The 19474-nt window shown below is 39.2% G+C and overlaps 1 protein-coding gene across 1 annotated transcript; it reads right to left on the reverse strand.

The window, feature by feature from the left end:
- Window positions 1-597: 597 nt before the first annotated feature.
- On the reverse strand, window positions 598-18315 carry LOC307263696 (glycogen synthase kinase-3 beta-like). The gene is made up of 11 exons (XM_080044915.1): window positions 18044-18315; window positions 13067-13152; window positions 11636-11737; window positions 10820-10903; window positions 9574-9684; window positions 8873-9003; window positions 7925-8129; window positions 7462-7557; window positions 5783-5969; window positions 4790-4867; window positions 598-3796 (listed from the first exon to the last, which is right to left on the reverse strand). The coding sequence occupies exons 1-11, from the start codon at window positions 18216-18218 to the stop codon at window positions 3735-3737; spliced, it is 1317 nt and encodes a 438-aa protein (XP_079901041.1). The 5' UTR covers window positions 18219-18315; the 3' UTR covers window positions 598-3734.
- Between the last annotated feature and the right edge of the window lie 1159 nt (window positions 18316-19474).

A 19474-nucleotide genomic window follows, 5' to 3' on the forward strand; every position in this document is an offset into this window, starting at 1 on the left:
CAGAAAAAAAAGGTGACATTATATGAATGAACACACAAATGGGTTTACGGAGAATTTAAAAAGTACATTTCAAAGATTCAGTTGGTTTGAAAGAGTCGATATATCGCAGCCAGCAACCTATATGCATGTTACCTCGCCATTAACGCACACAGCCGATAGGTGGCGCCGTCTGCAGTGAGTCACAACACAAATATCTACGTCTGACATCTTGTGATCATTAGCAGCAATTACAGCCCATAATACAAAACGCCCACGTTCGCCAGTGACCTGTTCCGAAGTCATTGTTCTCAATACTGCACAGTAATATAACATATTGAAATCTGTCATGACACATTTTCCACCAAAAATGAACTAAAGAAAATCAGGTATTTTGGAAAAGGAACTCTTGAAATATTAATTCAACAGTCAACGGGACGTCCCACAGAGGACCAAACAGGGAGGACAGTTGAGTAACGATGTTTATACAATTTTTCGCTATTGACTAGAAGAGAGAGAGAGAAGAGAGAAGAGAGAGAGAGAAAGAGACACCATCAACACACATGAGGAGTAGGCTGACTTTTTTTTTTCTTTTGCAGTATTTACATTTTGAATTGTGAAAAAAGAAACATATTTACAAAAAAAAAAAAAAAAAAAAAATGCACAAAACTAAGAAGCTGCTCCGTGGACAGACCGGATGTAAAGGGGGAGTAAGATATAAACAACTCTGTAATAAAAAGTAAAAAGAGGAAAATAAAAATCAGTGATATTTACACGTGCGATAAGCGAAGAGAGAGAGAGAGAGGGAGGGAGAGAAGGAGAGAGGGAGAGAGAGAGAGGGAGGGGGAGAGAAGAAGAAGAAATGGCTTCTGAGATCATGGGAAGAGAAAAATCCGCCATGTTTTGATTTCTCTGTTATGGGTATTTTATTTTCACACCTTTTCATTGCCTCAGACGGTCTGACAGCTCTGAGTGTGACGGTCCCCGCTGAGAGTCAAATCAAACATGCAGGTTTCGGTCTCTTCACAGCAAAGAACGCAGAAGAAAGTCTAAGTTATTAGAAGAAAGAGAAGGAAACAATGCTCTCCACTCTCCTCGTATATAAAGTTAATGTGAATGTGCCGAGTGTGGTGGAATTCAAAAAGCGTTGGGGGGGGCTCATCAGAGCTTAAAAAAAAAAAAAAAAAAAAAAAATGGCCGTGGTTTAAAAACAGCAGGTGAAGGAGGCATGGTACAATAGTATCAAATATACTATACTACAAACTTTCAAGTGGTCTCTGTACTGCTCACTAATAATCGGTATTGTTGACGACTGCTCTAATGCCTAAAACACTGGCTGTGAGGACTGCGGGTTGGAATATGGTCAGACACACACACACACACACACACACACACACACACACACACACACACACACAATGTACTTCTATATTTACGATGATTTCGACAGTGATAATACATTCTCTGACCGATGACCTTAAGTTTGCTCAAAAAATCGAAGTTCAACAAGTTCTTATTCGGTACAATTCAAATGAGTCTTCAAAAGGATAGAAGTACAAGAGCGTGCACGTGCACACACACACACACACACACACACACACACACACACACACACACACACACACACACACACACACACACACACACACTCAACTGACTTGACAAACTCCTCTGCTTGAAATTAATGTTTAACTAAGATTCACATTAAGCCTTCCTGCAAATGTCCATTTCTCCTGTCATTTTTTTTTCCTTTAAAAAAAAATATTTTCCACTGACTAAATTAATAAATACATTTACATGAATCACCTAAAATCAATAAATCCCCGGCCGATCAATCCTTATTTTTTGATCAACATCCGCTCCTCCGAAAAGCATTTTATAAACTAACATCAGGACAGGGAGGATCTTTGAGGGACTTTTTGATTCGATAGCCTTTTTTTTGTTGATCTGCCAATATTCTTTTAGGGTATTTTTTTCCCCACTTTTATAATATTCTGTGATTGAAACAGGTTTTAAGAAGCAAAAAACAGCAGCCTATTGTATTCAGAATAGCAGGTTGTGAAGGGGCGCCATCTATTAACTATACTAAATACTTTTCAATGCTTTAAAAGGAATAAGTTATCTCCAAACAATTTCACTTATTAAAAAGGCAACAGCGGTTACCATGTGACATCCTACCACATCAAGATAGATTGCATCGTCTTTAACAGCTCAATTAAAGTTGTCGTTTTGAAACAAAGCTTTTCTTCCAATTAAAAACAGGCGATTCCCGGCATAGTATAGTGGAATACGCCTTTAAGACACTTCCTCCACAGCTAACGGCTAATGCTACTACACAGAGCGCCGACAAACTGACAACTTTCTAGCACAGCAGCACGAGTGAAACCAAGGTCAGACATTTTTTCTTGGGGAAATAAAAAGGAGCGAAAATTAAAACTATTTCTTTATGAAGCATTGATGTGTTGGTAAACGCTGACTGACTGACTGACTGACTGACTTTAGTTTGCTACACAAGCTTCAATGTCTGTGTTTAATTTATGAACTTCAGATGATTTAGGAATAATTTTCTCATCTGCTTTAGCATTCACACTTTCTTAACAACGGTCATATACAGGTCTCACTCTCAAACACATATTTTTTGAGCTCAGGAGTCAATGAAAATTCCTTTTGAATGTTTTAATTTAACTTTCTATCTGACCAAATGACCACCTCTGCCCTCCTGGGAATGGAAATGTATTCAATAAGTAATCCCTAGCAAAGCGCTGAACAGGAGCCCAGCTGTGTACAGGTAGTAGTTATAGGGAGACTAGTTATTTTGAGGAATATTTCCAACTTTTACCAGAAAAAATCTCTCCAGAATAGGAAACAAACATGATACGTTGTTACGATGCAGTGTGTGTTGGCGTTGAATTTCGGCTTATTAAGAGTTAATTCTAGCCCGTCGCCCCGGCAACCGAACATGATTCATATAAGGACCAATCAGATACTGTACACCTCCAACCAAGTTTTTTTTTTTTTTTTTTTTTTTTTGCCACTCAAAACATAACTGAACAAACTCTGGAGGCTAGGTTGGTAAAACAAGATGGCTGGAGGATTTTTAGAAATGTATCGGTCGCTGCGTCGGCTCTCTCCCGCCCTGAGTGGATTGATATCCGTTACCCTGACGACCTTTCTGTGTGTTTGAGGGGCCATTTCTGGACTTGGTCAGGCAGTGTACAGTTAACCCATGTACTCACACGGATGCACAAATACTGTAGAGTATTAAAAAAAATTAAAAAAAAAAATGGGGAAAAAAAAGGGACAAACTATTGTGTGATCTCATGATTCTTTCAATTAGTAAAATAAATAAAATAAAAATGTTGATTAAAAAAAAGAGGAAAAAAAAAGGTTTTATTACAGAGGACCAGCCCCCACTATTGAACCTTCACGTACCACTCGAGCAGCGGCGGTGACGGCGAGACAACTGTGTGTGTGTGTGTGTGTGTGTGTGTGTGTGTGTGTAACAATCTCCTGCTGTAGTTTACACCCTGGCAGCTACTGAACTACTGTTTGTCTGTTCAATGCATTCACTGTACACAAACAAAACAGGTCATCTAAGAGGAGAGCAAGCAGCATGGAGGAAAGCAGTAGAGTGTGTGTGTGTGTGTGTCTGTGTACGTGTGTGTGTGTGTGTCTGTGGACATGTGTGTGTGTGTGTGTGTGTGTGTGTGTGTGTGTGTGTGTGTGTCTGAGGTAAGGGTGAGGCTGGCAGGCAGGTTTCAGATGCTGTTAAGGGATCCTGGTACTGAACTGTGTTGAGAGGAATCGGAGCCGGTGCCATCTGAAGAGAACGGGAGACACAGGACAGTGAGTGTTTTTTTCTTAAATCTTCATCTCTACATTACTTATTGAAAATGCTCTAAATGACAATATTTTTATTGTGAATTTGGTAGAAATGTTGTCAGTAGTTTATATTCTATAATAAAAATGTTCATTCTACTCAAACATATGCCTCTAAAGAGTAAAACAAGAAACACTAAAAATAATTTAAAAAAAATTCCAGAGCTGTACTTTTGCTTTTATTAGACAAGGGGGAAAAGATCTTTGCCATAAGTTGATGCAAAAAGTAGCAAAAGTTATATATTTATTGTATATTTAGCAAGGAGAACATACTCTCTTTTAATTTAATATGTAGTATTTTTATGAATTAGCAGTAATGTTATGAAATGAGTTAAATTACTTTTAAAATTCTGTCATTTCTGAAAAAAAGACACCAAAAATTTACATCTAATCAGTTCCATGAACTATGTTGATTTCATATCCGATACTGCCATCTTGTGTCAAACAGGAGCCATTGCAGGGTAAGAAAACTCTCCCTGTATTTTAATCAATCATTTTGTGACTTATGAGTAATGACGTATCTTGTTTTTTAAACCTTTAAAAGGGACACTGTGTAACATTTTAAGTAATTTATTAGCTAAAATCAATATCCTCATTCATAAATATGTCCTCATTGGTGTAAAATCACCTCTGCCAATAATCTGAATTATCCTCCTGAGCGAAGAACTACAAATATTAATATTACATTTTGTACATTGAGCAGGTAAGTCTTATGGAGGAATCCATGTTTTTGGAATGTCATCAGGTGCATTGTTTAGAATTTAGAATTGTTCTTGTCCTTGAAGGCCACTGTAGCTTCTGTTATTATTCAAAAGGGGTGGGGTTACCCAGGGAGCGTTGCATTCTAGAACTTTCTAGAACTTTCTTGATGATGTCATTTTACACAGTGCCCCTTTAAGTAAGTTATAACAAACAGAACTTTAGCGTGTCATACCGTGGGCGGAAGCAGCTGTGTGAGAGCGAGCGTGAGGAGGAATGAGCGTTGAGTTGAGCTGCGGCTGGATGGACAGCTCTACAGGAAGAGAAACAAAGAGATCGGACTTCATGATGAGTCATAAGTCAAGAGGACAGTGAGACACAACAGCAGGACAGTGAGACACAACAGCAGGACAGTGAGACACAACAGCAGGACAGTGAGGCTGGATTAATAGAACGCCTCCTCTGAGATCTCAACAAACAAACCCAGGAACACAAGCTGAGTGTGTTAAACTGATGGTGGTGGAGATCTTCCTCACAACTCAACATCACTAAATAATAAAATGATTCATATGGACAGAAACACTAAGAAAATATGCTGCTGTATTCAACCCAAACCCCTTAATTGTAATTTTTTTTTTTTTTTTTTTTTTTTTTTTTTTGGTAAAATGTTTTAATTATTTTATTTAAATGTTGTATTTTTATCCATGTTTTAAATTTGTTCCTTTTTTTTTTTTTTGTATTTGTATTCTTTATTTGATTTTAACCCTGTGAAGCACCTTGAGTGGCCCTGTGCCTGAAATGTGCTCTATAAATAAAATTGCCTTGCCTTGCCTTGCCTTAAAAGATGCAGTCAGTGATTCTGAACAACGCTTGTGCAGTGAAAAAAAATCTGGTGTTGATAAAAAGCCAAGGCTATGTAAACTGGCATCTAGACAAAGGCCCACCGTAGCTAACAACAGTGCCTAGGCTGTGTATTTACTCACTATTTTTCAGCACACACACGGTACTGACAGGTAGCGGATATATTCCCTGATTAAAAGTGATTTTGACAACAAGCATTCTCCATAATCGCTGACTTACCACCTTTAAACTAGATGAGCTTGAGTCTGTCTGTGTGTCTGTGTGTCTGTCTGTCTGTGTGTCTGTCTGTCTGTGTGTCTGTCTGTCTGTCTGTGTGTCTGTGTGTCTGTCTGTCTGTCTGTCTGTCTGTCTGTCTGTCTGTCTGTACCTGTGGGGCTGAAGTTGAAGAGCAGTGGGAGGTCCCGGCCGCTGGGCAGGCGCGTGTTGGGCTGACGCAGCTCGTCAAAGAACCCGTGGGAACAGGCCTCTAGAGGGGAGAAGCGGTTGGCCGGCGTGTACTCCAGCAGCCGCGAGCACAGGGCTATGGCTTCAGGGGGGGTACGCGGCTTAAACACCTGGGAAGGGGGAGGAGGGGTTATATTAGACTACTATCAGGTATCAAAAACAATAACTATATAAGGCAACTCTGGAAAAAATTAAGAGACCACTCCAAATGTTCAGTGTCTCTTTGTTTTTACTCTTTAGAGGCATATGTTTGAGTAGAATGAACATTTTGGTTTTATAATATAAACTACTGACAACATTTCTACCAAATGCACCATAAAAATATTGTCATTTAGAGAATTTTCAATAAGTTATGTAGAGATAAAGATTTAAGAAAAATCTAGACTAGTCTCTTAATTTTTTCCAGGGCTATAGATTTAGCACTCAAATTTAAATATATACATTTAATTTTCAAGGTTTTTTCATGTTAAAAACACCCAGTGTTAAAAAAAAAAAAAAAAAGAAAAAAAAGATTAACAGAGTTGGCAGATTCATCTTAAGGCTTAATTGTACTATTGAGAATTTATTATCGGCATCTAACATTTTATATATATATATGTATATATTTATTTTCTTTTATCAAAAAGGTTTGGTGAATTTAGAAAAAACTAATTTAAGTTTAAGTGTTTAGCCTCTAAAAATTGTTTTGCATGCATTGTTTGGAGTAGAGAACCGTCCACTTTATAGTAGATGTTGAAGAGTCACTCCTCTAGGTTTTACATTGTGTCCGAGCTCTTTGGGGATAATGGACTTTCAGAAACTAAAGCTCTTCATTTTAACCTGCAATTTTTATCTTATTTAAATGTTTTATTTCTATTCATTCGCTTTTCTAATGTGTATTATGTATTTTAATCTTACCCCTGTAAAGCACTTTGAATGGCCTTGTGTGTCTGAATTGTGCTACAGAAATAAACTTGCCTTGCCTAGCCTTCAACTCACTGCTTTAAATAGACTGTGTGGGCAGCATCATGTCTACAGTTATTGCCTTCTTTTGTTCTGATAAATAGTTTTTCTGTATGTAGAATTTTAGAACAAATACCTTTATAAGCATAATAAGGCTTTGAGGATGTTATTAAGGAACTCAAAACCTTCTCAGAAGACATAATAAATATTTCTACAGAGACCCCACAGACTTTCTCTCTCAGTTTTAGGATTTATACACTTATGTTGTATTACATTTACATTTTTTTTTACATTTATTCAATTGTATAGCATCTTTCTTTTTCTTTCTTTTCAAGATATTTTTTTTTTGCATTTTTATGCTTTATTGATAGTGTAGAGACAGAGTTGAAATGGGGCAGAGAGGGGAGTGACATGCAGAGGACGACCGCGGGCTGGAATCGAACCCGGGTCCGCTGCTGGCCGAGGCCCATGGGGGGGACGCCCTACCAACTGAGCTAAGGGCGCCCCTATAGCATCTTTCTTAACAGTGTTACAAAGGGAAAGTGTATTAGCTTCAGTTCACATGATTCTCCAGACTTACAGGCCCGGGTAATACTACTAATAATAATATAATTGTTATTATTATATTATTGTAATATAATACTTGAGGTATTTACTGACCTTGGTCCATGGATGGGCTTTGATCTGAGGGAACTTGAACTCTGTGTAGTTTGGATTCATCTCTCGGATTTGTTCCCTTGTCGGAGTTCCCAGCACCTGGAGAAAGACGTAGGGGTTATGAAGAGTATTCTGTAGACGGTTCGGCCATATTGTTTTTTTGAACTACTGATAATTCAACCTTTTTCCTTTTGATACAAAGTCAGAACAACAACATAATCAATAGTCAGCAGCACAGTTTTTTGGTTTATTAATTTACATTTTAAAATTGTAACTATTCTCAGATGTTCTTCTGATCACTTAATCAGTACCTAGATACCTCTCACACACACACACACACACACACACACACACACACACACACACACACACACACACACACACACACACACACACACACACACACACACACACACACACACACACACACACACACACACACACACACACACACACACGCACGCACCTTGATGATCTCCACCAGTTGGTCCACGCCGCTGTCACCAGGGAAGATGGGTTGTCCTAGCAGCAGTTCGGCGAGCACGCAGCCGGCTGACCAGATGTCGATGTTGGCCGTGTAGTCTGTGGCTCCGAAGATCAGCTCCGGGGCGCGGTAGTAACGAGAGCAGATATACGACACGTTGGGCTCGCCGCGGATCAGCTGCTTAGCGCTGGAGGGGGAATAAACAAGAAATAAACAAGAAATCAAATTTAATGATAATTAAGATGACAGCAAGAGAATGGCAGGTTTACAGGGGGGTGGTCTGGGGGGATGAAAAGTGTGATTTGTGTGTGTGATAGTCAGGACCAGTGGGGTTTGGTGTTATTTTTCTAACAATAATATATTATAAAAAAATTATTAACGTATAAGAAAAGGGTCCACAATGCAAAACAAACTCGGTCAAGATTGTTTGAAATATTCCATTCAAGCTTACCTTTTAACCCATCATACACAGTGTCACATACCCCCAGGTCAAAGGTGGAGTCAGAGATTCTGGAGAACGCTTGTTGTCAAAATCACTTTGTCAAAATCAGTGAATAACTCAAAAACAAGTTGACAAAAAGTGATTTTGGAACAAGCGTTCTCCAGAATCGCTAACTCCACCTTTAGTTCTACTCTGTCTGCACATATAAAACATGCTGCACAAATAGTAATAATCTTTATTTGTAAAGCACCCTTCATACTTAGAATGCAGCTCAGAGTGCTTTACACGCACAAAATAAAGAAAATATAAACCAAAACACATTCATCACAGGCAAGAAACCAAAGAGCAAAAGATAAAATAAAACATAATAAAAGCATGTTCAACGCATAAAACAAATATAAAAGGAGATAACAACCATAAAATACAACAAAATAAATATAAATGGTATATCTGTGTGTGGGAGATATTCATCTGTTGGTGGCGCTCACCTGCCAAAGTCACACAGCTTGAGGATGGCGGTTTCTGGGTCGACCAGCAGGTTCTGAGGCTTGATGTCTCGGTGACACACGCCCTGGGAATGGATGTACGCCAGGCTGCGGAACAACTGGTACATGTAAACCTGAGGGGGACAGTAAGAAAGGACAAGACAAGATTAGTTAAAGGGATAGTTCAGTATTTTTTAAGTGGTTTGGCATAAGATTGTCCAGATACCTAGGTTTTAGGGTTAGCATTTATATATGTGGAGCTGTTAGATATAGGTGCCTTATTGCATGCTATTTAGAAATGCATGCCGAGCTGTTCTTTGAGAGAGGAAAATAAGTTTTGTTCTTATTCATAATAACTTACCCTTCATTTAATTTGATGTCACTGATACCTATTGCTTTTATTTAGCTTTTGTATATTATGACCATGTGTTAACACCATTAGGACCATTTTGTCATATTTTATAAAAGTTAACACACACTAACGAAGTACCCCATACCACCCCACTTCCGAAAAAAAAAACCACTGAACTATCCTTTTAGGCTCTCCACACTATTACCATGGAAACAAACACATAGTTAACATGGTGCTTTGTATTGGGGAGTTTTAGACTAGTGGAGTACAGATGTTTAGGGAACAGCACATTCTTATGAAGAGGCCCTAGACAACACAGAAATGTCTTGGAGGGAAAAAGAGAAAAACTTACCTTCACATATATGATAGGAATGATGCTCTTGGCCTTGTTGAAATGCCTAGCAACCCTGTAGACCGTCTCAGGGACAAAGTCCAGAACCAGGTTCAGATACACTTCATCTTTCTGTAGAGGAGGGAGGGGGGGGAGGGAGGGAGAGAGAGAGGGGATAGGGGGAGGGAGAGAGAGGGACAGAGAGGGAGGGGGGATAGGGGGAGGGAGAGAGAGAGAGAGAGGGGGGGGAGAGAGAGAGAGGGAGAGAGAGGGGGGGAGAGAGGGAGGGGGAAAGAGGGGGGAGGGAGAGAGAGGGAGGGAGGGAGGGAGAGGGAGGGAGGGAAGAGAGAGAGGGAGGGAGAGAGAGGGAGTGGGAGGGAGAGAGAGGGAGGGAGGGAGAGCGAGAGGGGGGAGGGAGAGCGAGAGAGAGAGGGGGGAGGGAGTGAGAGAGATCACTGTGATTAGAATAGGTACATTTTAGACACGTTTACAAGCCCTGCCCTTTGTCATAGGATCGCAGTTATTTCATGAAGCCAAGGGGCAAGGTTATTGATGATTTATTATTTGAATAAATAAGGAGAAAAAGAGAACACGTACACAGACTCTTGTTTCCAGTCATTTACTTCTGCAAAATTAAACTCAGAACAAAAGTGTCTTTGTATTTGTCAGCCCAAGAAATGAATTCCTTCCCCTTTTAGGGTTTTAGGGCCGTTGGGGTATTTCATTTTTACAATCAAATCAAATGTATTATCATAATGTTAATTGCAAGTAACAACAAAACGAGAAGGCGTGTCCCAAGGATCATGATCAAGTCAGTTACATTCACAAACACATTCATTCCATTCATACATCCCACCGATGAATAAAATAGATTAAGCTGGATGGCTAACAAAGCTAAAAGACCATGAAAAAATACAAGTATGCACTGAATAAATAAATACATATAAAATGCTCTGAATAAATAGATAAAGGGCAACAGATTAAACGTGATTTAAAGTGACGTGTGCAGTCCAGTGCATATGAATAATCTTATCACTTATGTGTGCGAAATTACATTATTTATTATTTCCTTTGTTTTACTGTGATCACAAGAAATGGTGTTACTGAGTGTGTGAATATAGGGACGTAGCATAGGTTTAAGTAATCTATCACATCCGATTTGTCTGCAAGAACAAAAAGGGGAAAGAGAGAGGGAGAGAGAGACAGAGGGAAAGAGAGAGGGAGAGAGACAGAGAAAGAGAGAGACAGAGAGAGAGAGATGGTGTACCTTCTCGCCACTGGAGTAGAAGAAGTAGCGTAGTCTGACGATGTTGCAGTGATCCAGTTTCCTCATGATCTGGAGTTCCCGATTCTGCAGTGACAAGAAAACAAAGTCAGAATGAGAAGGACTTTTTTTTTTTTTTGGCATTTTCAAGCTTTATTAGATAGTACAGAGTTGAAATGGGGAGACAGAGAGAGAGAGAGAGACAGAGAGAGGGGGGATGACCTGCAGTAAAGGTCTGCGGGTCGGATTTGAACCCACGATCACTGCAACGAAGGCCGAAGCCGATATGGTACACGCTCTATCCACTACACATCCGGAGCGCCCAGAATGAGAACTTTTAGGTAAACATAACATACACAGATGGAACACCATCCATGTTTATATCAAGACCTTTATAAAAGCTATAGTAAATGAATGTCGGTTACATTCAAGTTATCACCACTTTGCATAAAGCCTATCAGCTCCACAAAACTCTCTCTGTATTTCTCAGTATGGAGGCGTTTACAAACTGGTGTCACCCCCCCCCCCCACCACTGGCCCAGTGTAGCGCGTAGCTGCACCGACAGACAGCGTTGTTGTAAATAATCAGAATTCCTCAAAAGGGACAACATAACTTACGCACTATAGCTTTAATATTCGAATTAAAAAACTTCACAGACAAACAAACAAAACAAAACACATGGGTGATGACGTCGGACCAAAAGGAGAGATAAGGGATAAAGAGATAAAGGAACTTGTTTTTCCAGAAGCTCCGATCTAAACAGATAACTATGACAACAGTAACTATGCAGAGATATGGTCAATAACAGCCGGCCGTACCTTGAACCTCTTGTCCTGCAGAACCTTCTTAATGGCGACCATCTCCTGGCTGTCGATGAGGCGCGCCTGGTACACCACACCAAACGACCCATTGCCGATCACCTGCAAGGAACAGACAGACAGATAGTTGATTGATTGATTAATTTACAACTTAAAATTAATATACATACATTAATATCTTTTAACACATTTAGACATGTTATTTTTAATCTGCACCACATAAACTGTAACTGTTTCGGCTAAGCAATGTTCTTCTTCTCCATTTTCGGAATGTTTTAATTGTTTATCTCCTTGTAAACTGTTGTATATTGTGTATCTGTACAAACTCGACGTCATTGTAAAAGAGGGACATCACCCCTCAATTGATCTTTCGAGGTTAAATAAAGGAAAATTAAAATTAAAATTAATTTCGAACATGCAAGCAATAAAAAAAAACAAGTTTAAATAGTAATAGATACAAAAAAAAATAGAAAAATACAAAATGCAAAAAAATAAACAGACACACTATCTACATGCTCGAAAGGGGGTTAGGACTAGGAGGAAGTAAAATAAACTTCAGACACTACTGAAGAGAAATCAATGAAAGCTTATCAGGTACAAACAAAGACATGTTTCACAAAGTGTTGGAACGTCTACCGAACCGTCAAGAGGGTTAAACATGGAGTTCAAATAACCTGTGTAACAGATTTTTTACTGTCTGTTTATTTTCAGTGTCTAAACGATTGCAATCAGTTTGAACTAGCGGCAGTAGTCAGCTGTGATTGGTGATATTTGTTCTAGGGGAACAGTTGGTCCTTACTGTGTTTTACTGAGAACTGTTTAATCATGCTCCCTCTCATGAACATTTGCTGTTTATCTTTTCCCAAATAGAGGAAAATTATACTTATGTATTGATAATATCACCAAATGTTTTACAGCTTTAATGTATTCTAGTCAAGTGGAAAAATTATTTGAGTTAAATTTGAGTTATGTGGCCCTGTAGTAGAGCTGTGAAATTATGACTCAAATATTAATACAAGTTTATTTATATAGCACAATTCAGACACAACAAGCCCATTCAAAGTGCTTTACAGGGGCATGAAATACATCAAGATTAGACGTTAGAAATTGCATTTAAGAGACAGTAAAAACAAAGAACAAATACAGGCAGACAAATTGCCAGAAATATTATTTAACATATTTCTTGTGCACTGATCGCAGTTTAAAGACGGGTTTTCTTTAATTGGAATCACTAGAACTGTGTGTGTGTGTGTGTGTGTGTGTGTGTGTGTGCGTGTGTGTGTGTGTGTGTGTGTGTGTGTGTGTGTGTGTGTCTGTCTGTCTGTCTGTCTGTATGTGTGTGTCTCTTAGTAACAGTAGCAGGCGAGGGTAATAGAATAGCACAGGACAGCGTGTGCTATGAGGACACGGTTAGGTTTCTCTCTCTCTCACCTTGATGTCCGTGTAGGAGACTTCCTGTGGGCGGTCGGGGCCCTGACCCGGCGTGGCAACCACCGTCGTCACCTTCCCACTGTCTCCTAGGAAACGGGCAGACACAGGGTCAATATGAGGCGAGGATGGGACGGAAGAACAGAACGATAGGAGTCACAACATGCACCTGCTGCCCTCGCGGGACATGGGTAAAAATAGGGATGTCATATTAAAAACATTTTTTTTTAGTTTTTTTGCAGCTCCGATTCCAATTTTAAATCGAAGACTGTAATTATGGGTCATGGCAGGTGATCTCGTCGTTGCTTTATTGTGACAACACTTCTGATGGAAGAAAAACAAGGTTAAACTGCCATTTAAAAAAAATTGCCATTGAGAAAAATATATGTACAGTATAATAGCATTTCAAAAAGAGGCCCATTATGGACTTACTTTTTAAATGCTATGCTTATACACTTTTTCTATTTGTTTAGCTCCATTTACGTATTTATTTATCGACGTATTTGTCTATAATATTTAGTAATTATATAGATGTCTTCGGTATATGTATTTTTTCTCATTTTTAAAAACAGTGAATGATTTTTACATGTTGGGCTGCGTAATGAGCTGATATTTTGATCCCAATATCAAAATGAACAAAAATAAAATAAAATAAAATGGGCTTCTGGCTCCTGTCTTCAAAAACAATAAACTATTTAAAGTGACAACAACCCTCCAACAAGGATTAGTTTTGTTATAAAACCAAACGCACAAAAGAAGAGCACACATCAGCTTTATTATTTATATATAGTGTAGCATTTTATTTTTACCTTTTTTTTAACCTATTGCCATGAAATCACCTTCTTAAAATGAGAATTAAAACGTGTGGATTTATTCCTACTAAGTTGCCAAGATGTGGACTCCTTTATTTATAGACACACACACACAGAGCCATGGAACTTAAATAATGGAGCGGCCTCTTCCCATTTAGCTGTCAGTCATTGTGCTGTATCTCTGTCCATAATGCTTTGTGCTGCTTTGTTTACCAAACCAGACAATGCACAATGCGCTGACAGACAGAACTGCATGTCCTGGGAAATGCACATCCATTATATCCTAGACAAGATCACTGTTAAAACTGAACCAAGTCAGGGGTCATCCTCTTGCATACTAATTCATTGAAATGATTGTGTGTGTGCACTGAAAAGAAATCTGGTGTTAATACACAGCCTAGGCTCTGTAAACACTAAACAGGCATGTTGTTAGCAATGATGGGCCCCCTTTACCAGTTTACAGAGCTTAGGCTGTGTATTAAAGTTAACAGATTTTTTTTTTCAGCACACACAGTATGGCCAGGTAGCGGATTGTGAGGAGATATTCCATAATAAAATAAATAAGAATTATAATGCTTCAATAGGATTATGTTTTACCTTCTTAATATGTAGTTTAATGCAGAAATATCTTCCAAAAATCTAACCAGGTTGTTTTTCTCTATGTGGAGAAAGAACCTCTTGTAGTGGGAGAAGTTTCTATCTAGGGTCTATAGTTTTCAGAAGTCTTTTGCTCATGTGAAAGTCAACACTGAATGGACCTCCCAGTGCATGAATCGTTAGCCTCATAGTATAATTACCTAAATCATATTAACTCTTCTCTACTCTACATCTACTCTATTCTACATCTACTTTACCCTACTCTATAACCCTTAAAATATGACTTAGGCAATTATGTTATTAGGCTAACGAAAAGTAAATGTAGAGTAGTAGACTAGATGTAGAATAGAGTAGATGTAGAGTAAAAGTAGAGTAGAGTAAATATGATTTAGGCATTTATGCTTTGAGGCTGTCTTTTAGTAAACACTCAACAGTGAGACCATTTTACATAATAAGTTAGATGAATCACGTGGGGGACAAAGACAGTCTTATGATAGAATTCACCGTGTGTTGGTCACGTGATAATTTCTTAGTAACTGGCTTTGTGTTGACTAGAGATATAATAACCATGAATTGTGGTTCTTCGGTTGAAGTAAAACCTCCATCCTAAAGTAACTAAATGTCATCACTCTAAAATAGAAGGCGGAGTCAGCAGCAGTTCTGGAGAATGCTTCATGTCAAAATCATCATTTTGTCAAAATAATTTATTTTCATTAAACCTGCAGTGTGTAGAATTTTGGGTTTTATTTCCTAGCAGATTTAGTAGAAAGTAATTATAATATCCAGAAGTACATTTAATTTAGTGCATAATAGCTGAAAAAAACGTTTTGAATATTTTTTTTCCCTTAGAAAGGGTCTCATATATGTCCATATTTCTGCATATTTTGGACCGAGGCCTAGTGCCGCCATCTTGAAAGTGTCATAGTTGGAATGCCATCAGGTGCATTGTTTAAAATTTTGAATTGTTCTTGTCCTTGAAGGCCACTGTAGCTTCTGTACCCAGGGAGCGTTGCATTCTAGAACTTTCTAGAACTTTCTTGATGATGTCATATTACACACTGCACCTTTAAATGACATTCCCATACAGTCTCCTTCCATTGACAAGAACAAGATGGATCTGGAATTGTCAGTTTCGTCTTGGAACATTTGCAACAGCTGAACTGAACCAAGTTTCATACGGTGTATTTTATAGATACGGGGTTTACTTATTGCCACCAACTACTTGCCACCGGTGTATGAGTGAGTGTGTGAATGGGCGAATGTGGTAAGAAATGTAAAGCGCTTTGGGGCTGAGAAAATTGTCTAAAAAGCGCTATATAAGTCAAGTGCATCAAGAAAATTGGTTACAAACTTTTTTCCAAAATTTGGTCACAACTCTAGCCTTAAAATGACCAATAATAACAATAATTGGGACATCTTAAATCTTTTTTCTACCATACTAAATAGCAGAAAGTATGGGGTTTGGAACGCAGCGATGGTTTTAATTCCTGGTTTGGGCGGGGCAAGTCGAATAGGGGTCTTTTGGCAAGACCCTTAATGCTAACTGCTTACGTCAAGTAGTAAGTAGCTTTGGATAATAGGGTCTGACTCTGCTAAATGACATGTAATAATAAAATGTAATGAAAATACGTTTTCATAAAAAGTAATTTTTTTAATTTCTTTACACAGTGAATAGTGTAAATAGAACACTATAGATAAACATTTACTTTTAATGATCTTGAAGATTTGAAATGGATTTTGGAAATGAACTTGTGACTCAGTAGATTCATATTCAGGAACATTCTTTTCTCAACTATTGAAAAGTCAAATGATAATGTGAGCAACTGTCCCTGAGTTCCAAATCACATACTCTTTCTTTTTACTACACTACATACTAAAGTACAGAAGAGTTTTAGGGCCACAGGAGAGAGAAAAAAAATCAGATGAGGAATATTTAGTTTCATTACGTCGAGAAATGTCAAGAATAAAGACGAATACTCCAATGCAATTGGAGTTAGTGGGGCATTTATGTATTTTCAGCATACTACAATTGACGTGCATGTATTGGGACATCCTAAATCTTTTTCTGGCATACTAAATAGTAGGGAAGTTTGGGTATTGGAACGCAGGGTATATGTACAAAGACAGGTTTTGAGCTTGTGTTTATTGTCCTGAATGGTGATGTGTGCCCCCTACGGAGCCTTCAAGGCAGCACACAGGGTTGGGGTGAGGCATCCAGTTGTGATGGTTAAGGTTAGGGGGGCGGAGAGTGCCTTCCAAGCAGCGCTGCCTTGAAGGCTGTGTTTGGGGGCACAAAACACCACCGAGTGTTTATTGGTGTGTGAAGTAGTGTGTTGACTTTTGTTGTGTTGTGAGTTAATTATGTTCTGATTGTGTGTGTTGTACTTTTGATGTACTGTGGGTATGAAGAACGTTATTATGGATGTATATATATAATCAAGTTTATGTAATATCTATTAAATAACGGAGACCACAGGAAGAGAAGCTACTATTTAAGACCGAAGCTAATGGGGATCTTAATAAACTAAACTGTCATTCTCTCTCTTTCTCTCATAAATATCTGACTAACTGGGTTAATCCTTCTTCTTGAAATAGCCGCCATAACTCCCAAGCCTGACAACCTATCCATCAATCATAATAAAAAGTATCTTCTTCACAGACTGAAAGTGACGTTTGGGCTCAAAGGGCCTGAGGCAGTGTTGTCGAGGTACACACACACACACACACACACACACACACCGCTTTGAACTGGACATGACCCCCCACCATTCCGGCTCTAATATCAAAGTCACACACACCACTGCCTGCTATTAGATGATAAGGTTTGGATTAACACACACACACGCACGCACACACGCACGCACGCACACACACACGCACACACACACACACACAAACACACACCTACAGTGATCAAAAGCCGTATGATAACTCCATATCAGACGTAATAACCTACTGCATCCTTCAGTGCTGCAGACAGACAGCCAAGCGCTCGTGCTGGACGTCATGCATCACTTGCAGCCTCCAGCCGTCGGCCACCTGCTGCTAAGCCTCTGCCCCACAGGTGACCTTGGTTAAAAAGGCAACTTTACCGCCCTGGCCCTTTCCTAGACGGCCCAGGGTGAGCGCTAGTGCCACCCAGAAAAGCACCGTGAAAGCAGCACTCAAGCTTCGGTATTCCGAGTCTAGCTGGCTTGACCACAAAGAAACAGCAGAGCCCGTTTTGCTGCTCGCTCACACTGACCACAGTCAAAATCACACGGATCCTCGGAATGTAATTGAGATTTATTAATTTAGATTATTCATACATTCGGCTGGATTTATTGGGTTAAAGCGCTGACTAGCCAGCTGCTTGGTTTGACATCAGTAAGGAACTAGTAACATACAAAACAAGTGGCTAACGTTAGCTAGTTGGCTAGCTAGTTAGCACGCTAGCAAGTGGCTTAGCACTAGTAAGAGAGCAATAACGTCTTTCCTCTGGGTTGTGACTCATAACATTTCCCATCACGCCCTAACATGTATTGGTTAAACGGTAGAAAGAAAAATTATCTGGTTGTTTAGTAGAACTTACTGGCAAGCTTGAGGTTCGAGCATCCCGACGAGCTGCTCCCGGAGGCCTGCGGGACCCCGGTCTTTCCTGTGCTGCTCCCCACGGCAGCGGCTGATCCGGTGGACGTAGCGGCGGTTCCTGGAATACCTGGCGGCTCAGCAAACGAGCTGGTCCTGGGCCGCCCGCTGCCGCTCATATCTCTGTGCAGGGCTCAGGGTTGTCTTATTTTCAACCTATTTTTTTAAGCCAATCGTCTATTATTTATCGATACCGGCAGCGAGTATTAATCAAGGAAAGACACACCGAGAAAACGCCGCTCCCGTTGCCGCCGGCTGTCTGGGCTGATAGCTGTTGCTAGACACCCTAGAAACGGAACGCTCGCAATGCCACCTGGGAGATGGAGTTCGAAGTAGCTGTTTCTCAGGTTTACCGACCAGGCTTTCACAAATCAAAACAACTACACATTTACAATTACTTAACAGTGGATGTATGTAGGCCAAAAATAAGCAACAGTCACACTTTATATTATATAAAATGAAAGGCTATCCATTTAGTATTGGTATGCTAACTTTTACTGACGTTTTAATGATGATTATTTGCTATTGATATATTACAATTTTCCTTCTGGGATGAATAAAGTATCTATCAATTTACTGTCTGTTACCCACCACTGTATTCAAAAATATGAAGCTAGGCCAAACATTATTTTGTAACCTGAATTTGAAACCTGCTCATTTACACTTTCACTACTTGTAAAGAATATACAATGAAATAAATTACAAAACTAATAATGCAAATGGAAATAAAATCCCAAAGGCTAGTTGTATTAAATATTAACGGCGATATCATGGCTTGCTTGGGGATTTTAAAATCAAGCTGTTATCATCAGCTTCCCACAGTTTTTGCCGATAATGACGGCTCTTCTTACTATAACCCACCTGCTCTAACCCAATACGACCTGAATCTGAAAAGGCTTCTCTTAATCCAATAAGCACTCTTAATACTGAGATGTTCGATAAAGTACACACTGAATGTTCCAGGGATTTGGGGGCCGTGTCTGGTGGGTCAAGGTGGCAGCTTCTGAAGTCCTGGTCATTTGTCTGCCGCCAAATTTGTTCCGGTGAGGTTGAGTCAGATATTCTCTCACGTCACTTTTATTTTTGACATTTTGGATTTAAAGAAATAATAAGACGTTACACTTTGGTCAAACAGTCATAAACTATGTCTGGGATGTGAAATAAATTCGAGGACAGAAGACTTTGTGTTAGATCTTTAATATTTTCAATATTTAGATTTTTTTTGTTGTTGTTTAGAAATATTGCACATGGTCAACATGCCTGCTTATGAGATATCACTCACCTCGCTCATCCTAAAATTCCTTCTCCAAAGTAAGGACAGTTTATTTTTAAGCACAATCATACAGTGTACACGCATACATGTGTGTGTATGCAC

Source organism: Ammodytes marinus, assembly GCF_949987685.1.
Source record: "Ammodytes marinus genome assembly, chromosome: 17".
Lineage (NCBI taxonomy): Eukaryota > Metazoa > Chordata > Actinopteri > Uranoscopiformes > Ammodytidae > Ammodytes > Ammodytes marinus.

Excerpts from the sequence above, each read along its gene's own strand:
- LOC307263696 (XM_080044915.1), bottom strand. The coding sequence starts at position 18,218 with ATGAGCGGCAGCGGGCGGCCCAGGACCAGCTCGTTTGCTGAGCCGCCA. Across the intron at positions 9,004-9,573 it reads TTCCTATCATATATGTGAAG|GTTTACATGTACCAGTTGTT; the intron begins GTAAGTTTTTCT and ends TGTCCCCCTCAG. Across the intron at positions 7,558-7,924 it reads AACTGGTGGAGATCATCAAG|GTGCTGGGAACTCCGACAAG; the intron begins GTGCGTGCGTGT and ends GTCTTTCTCCAG.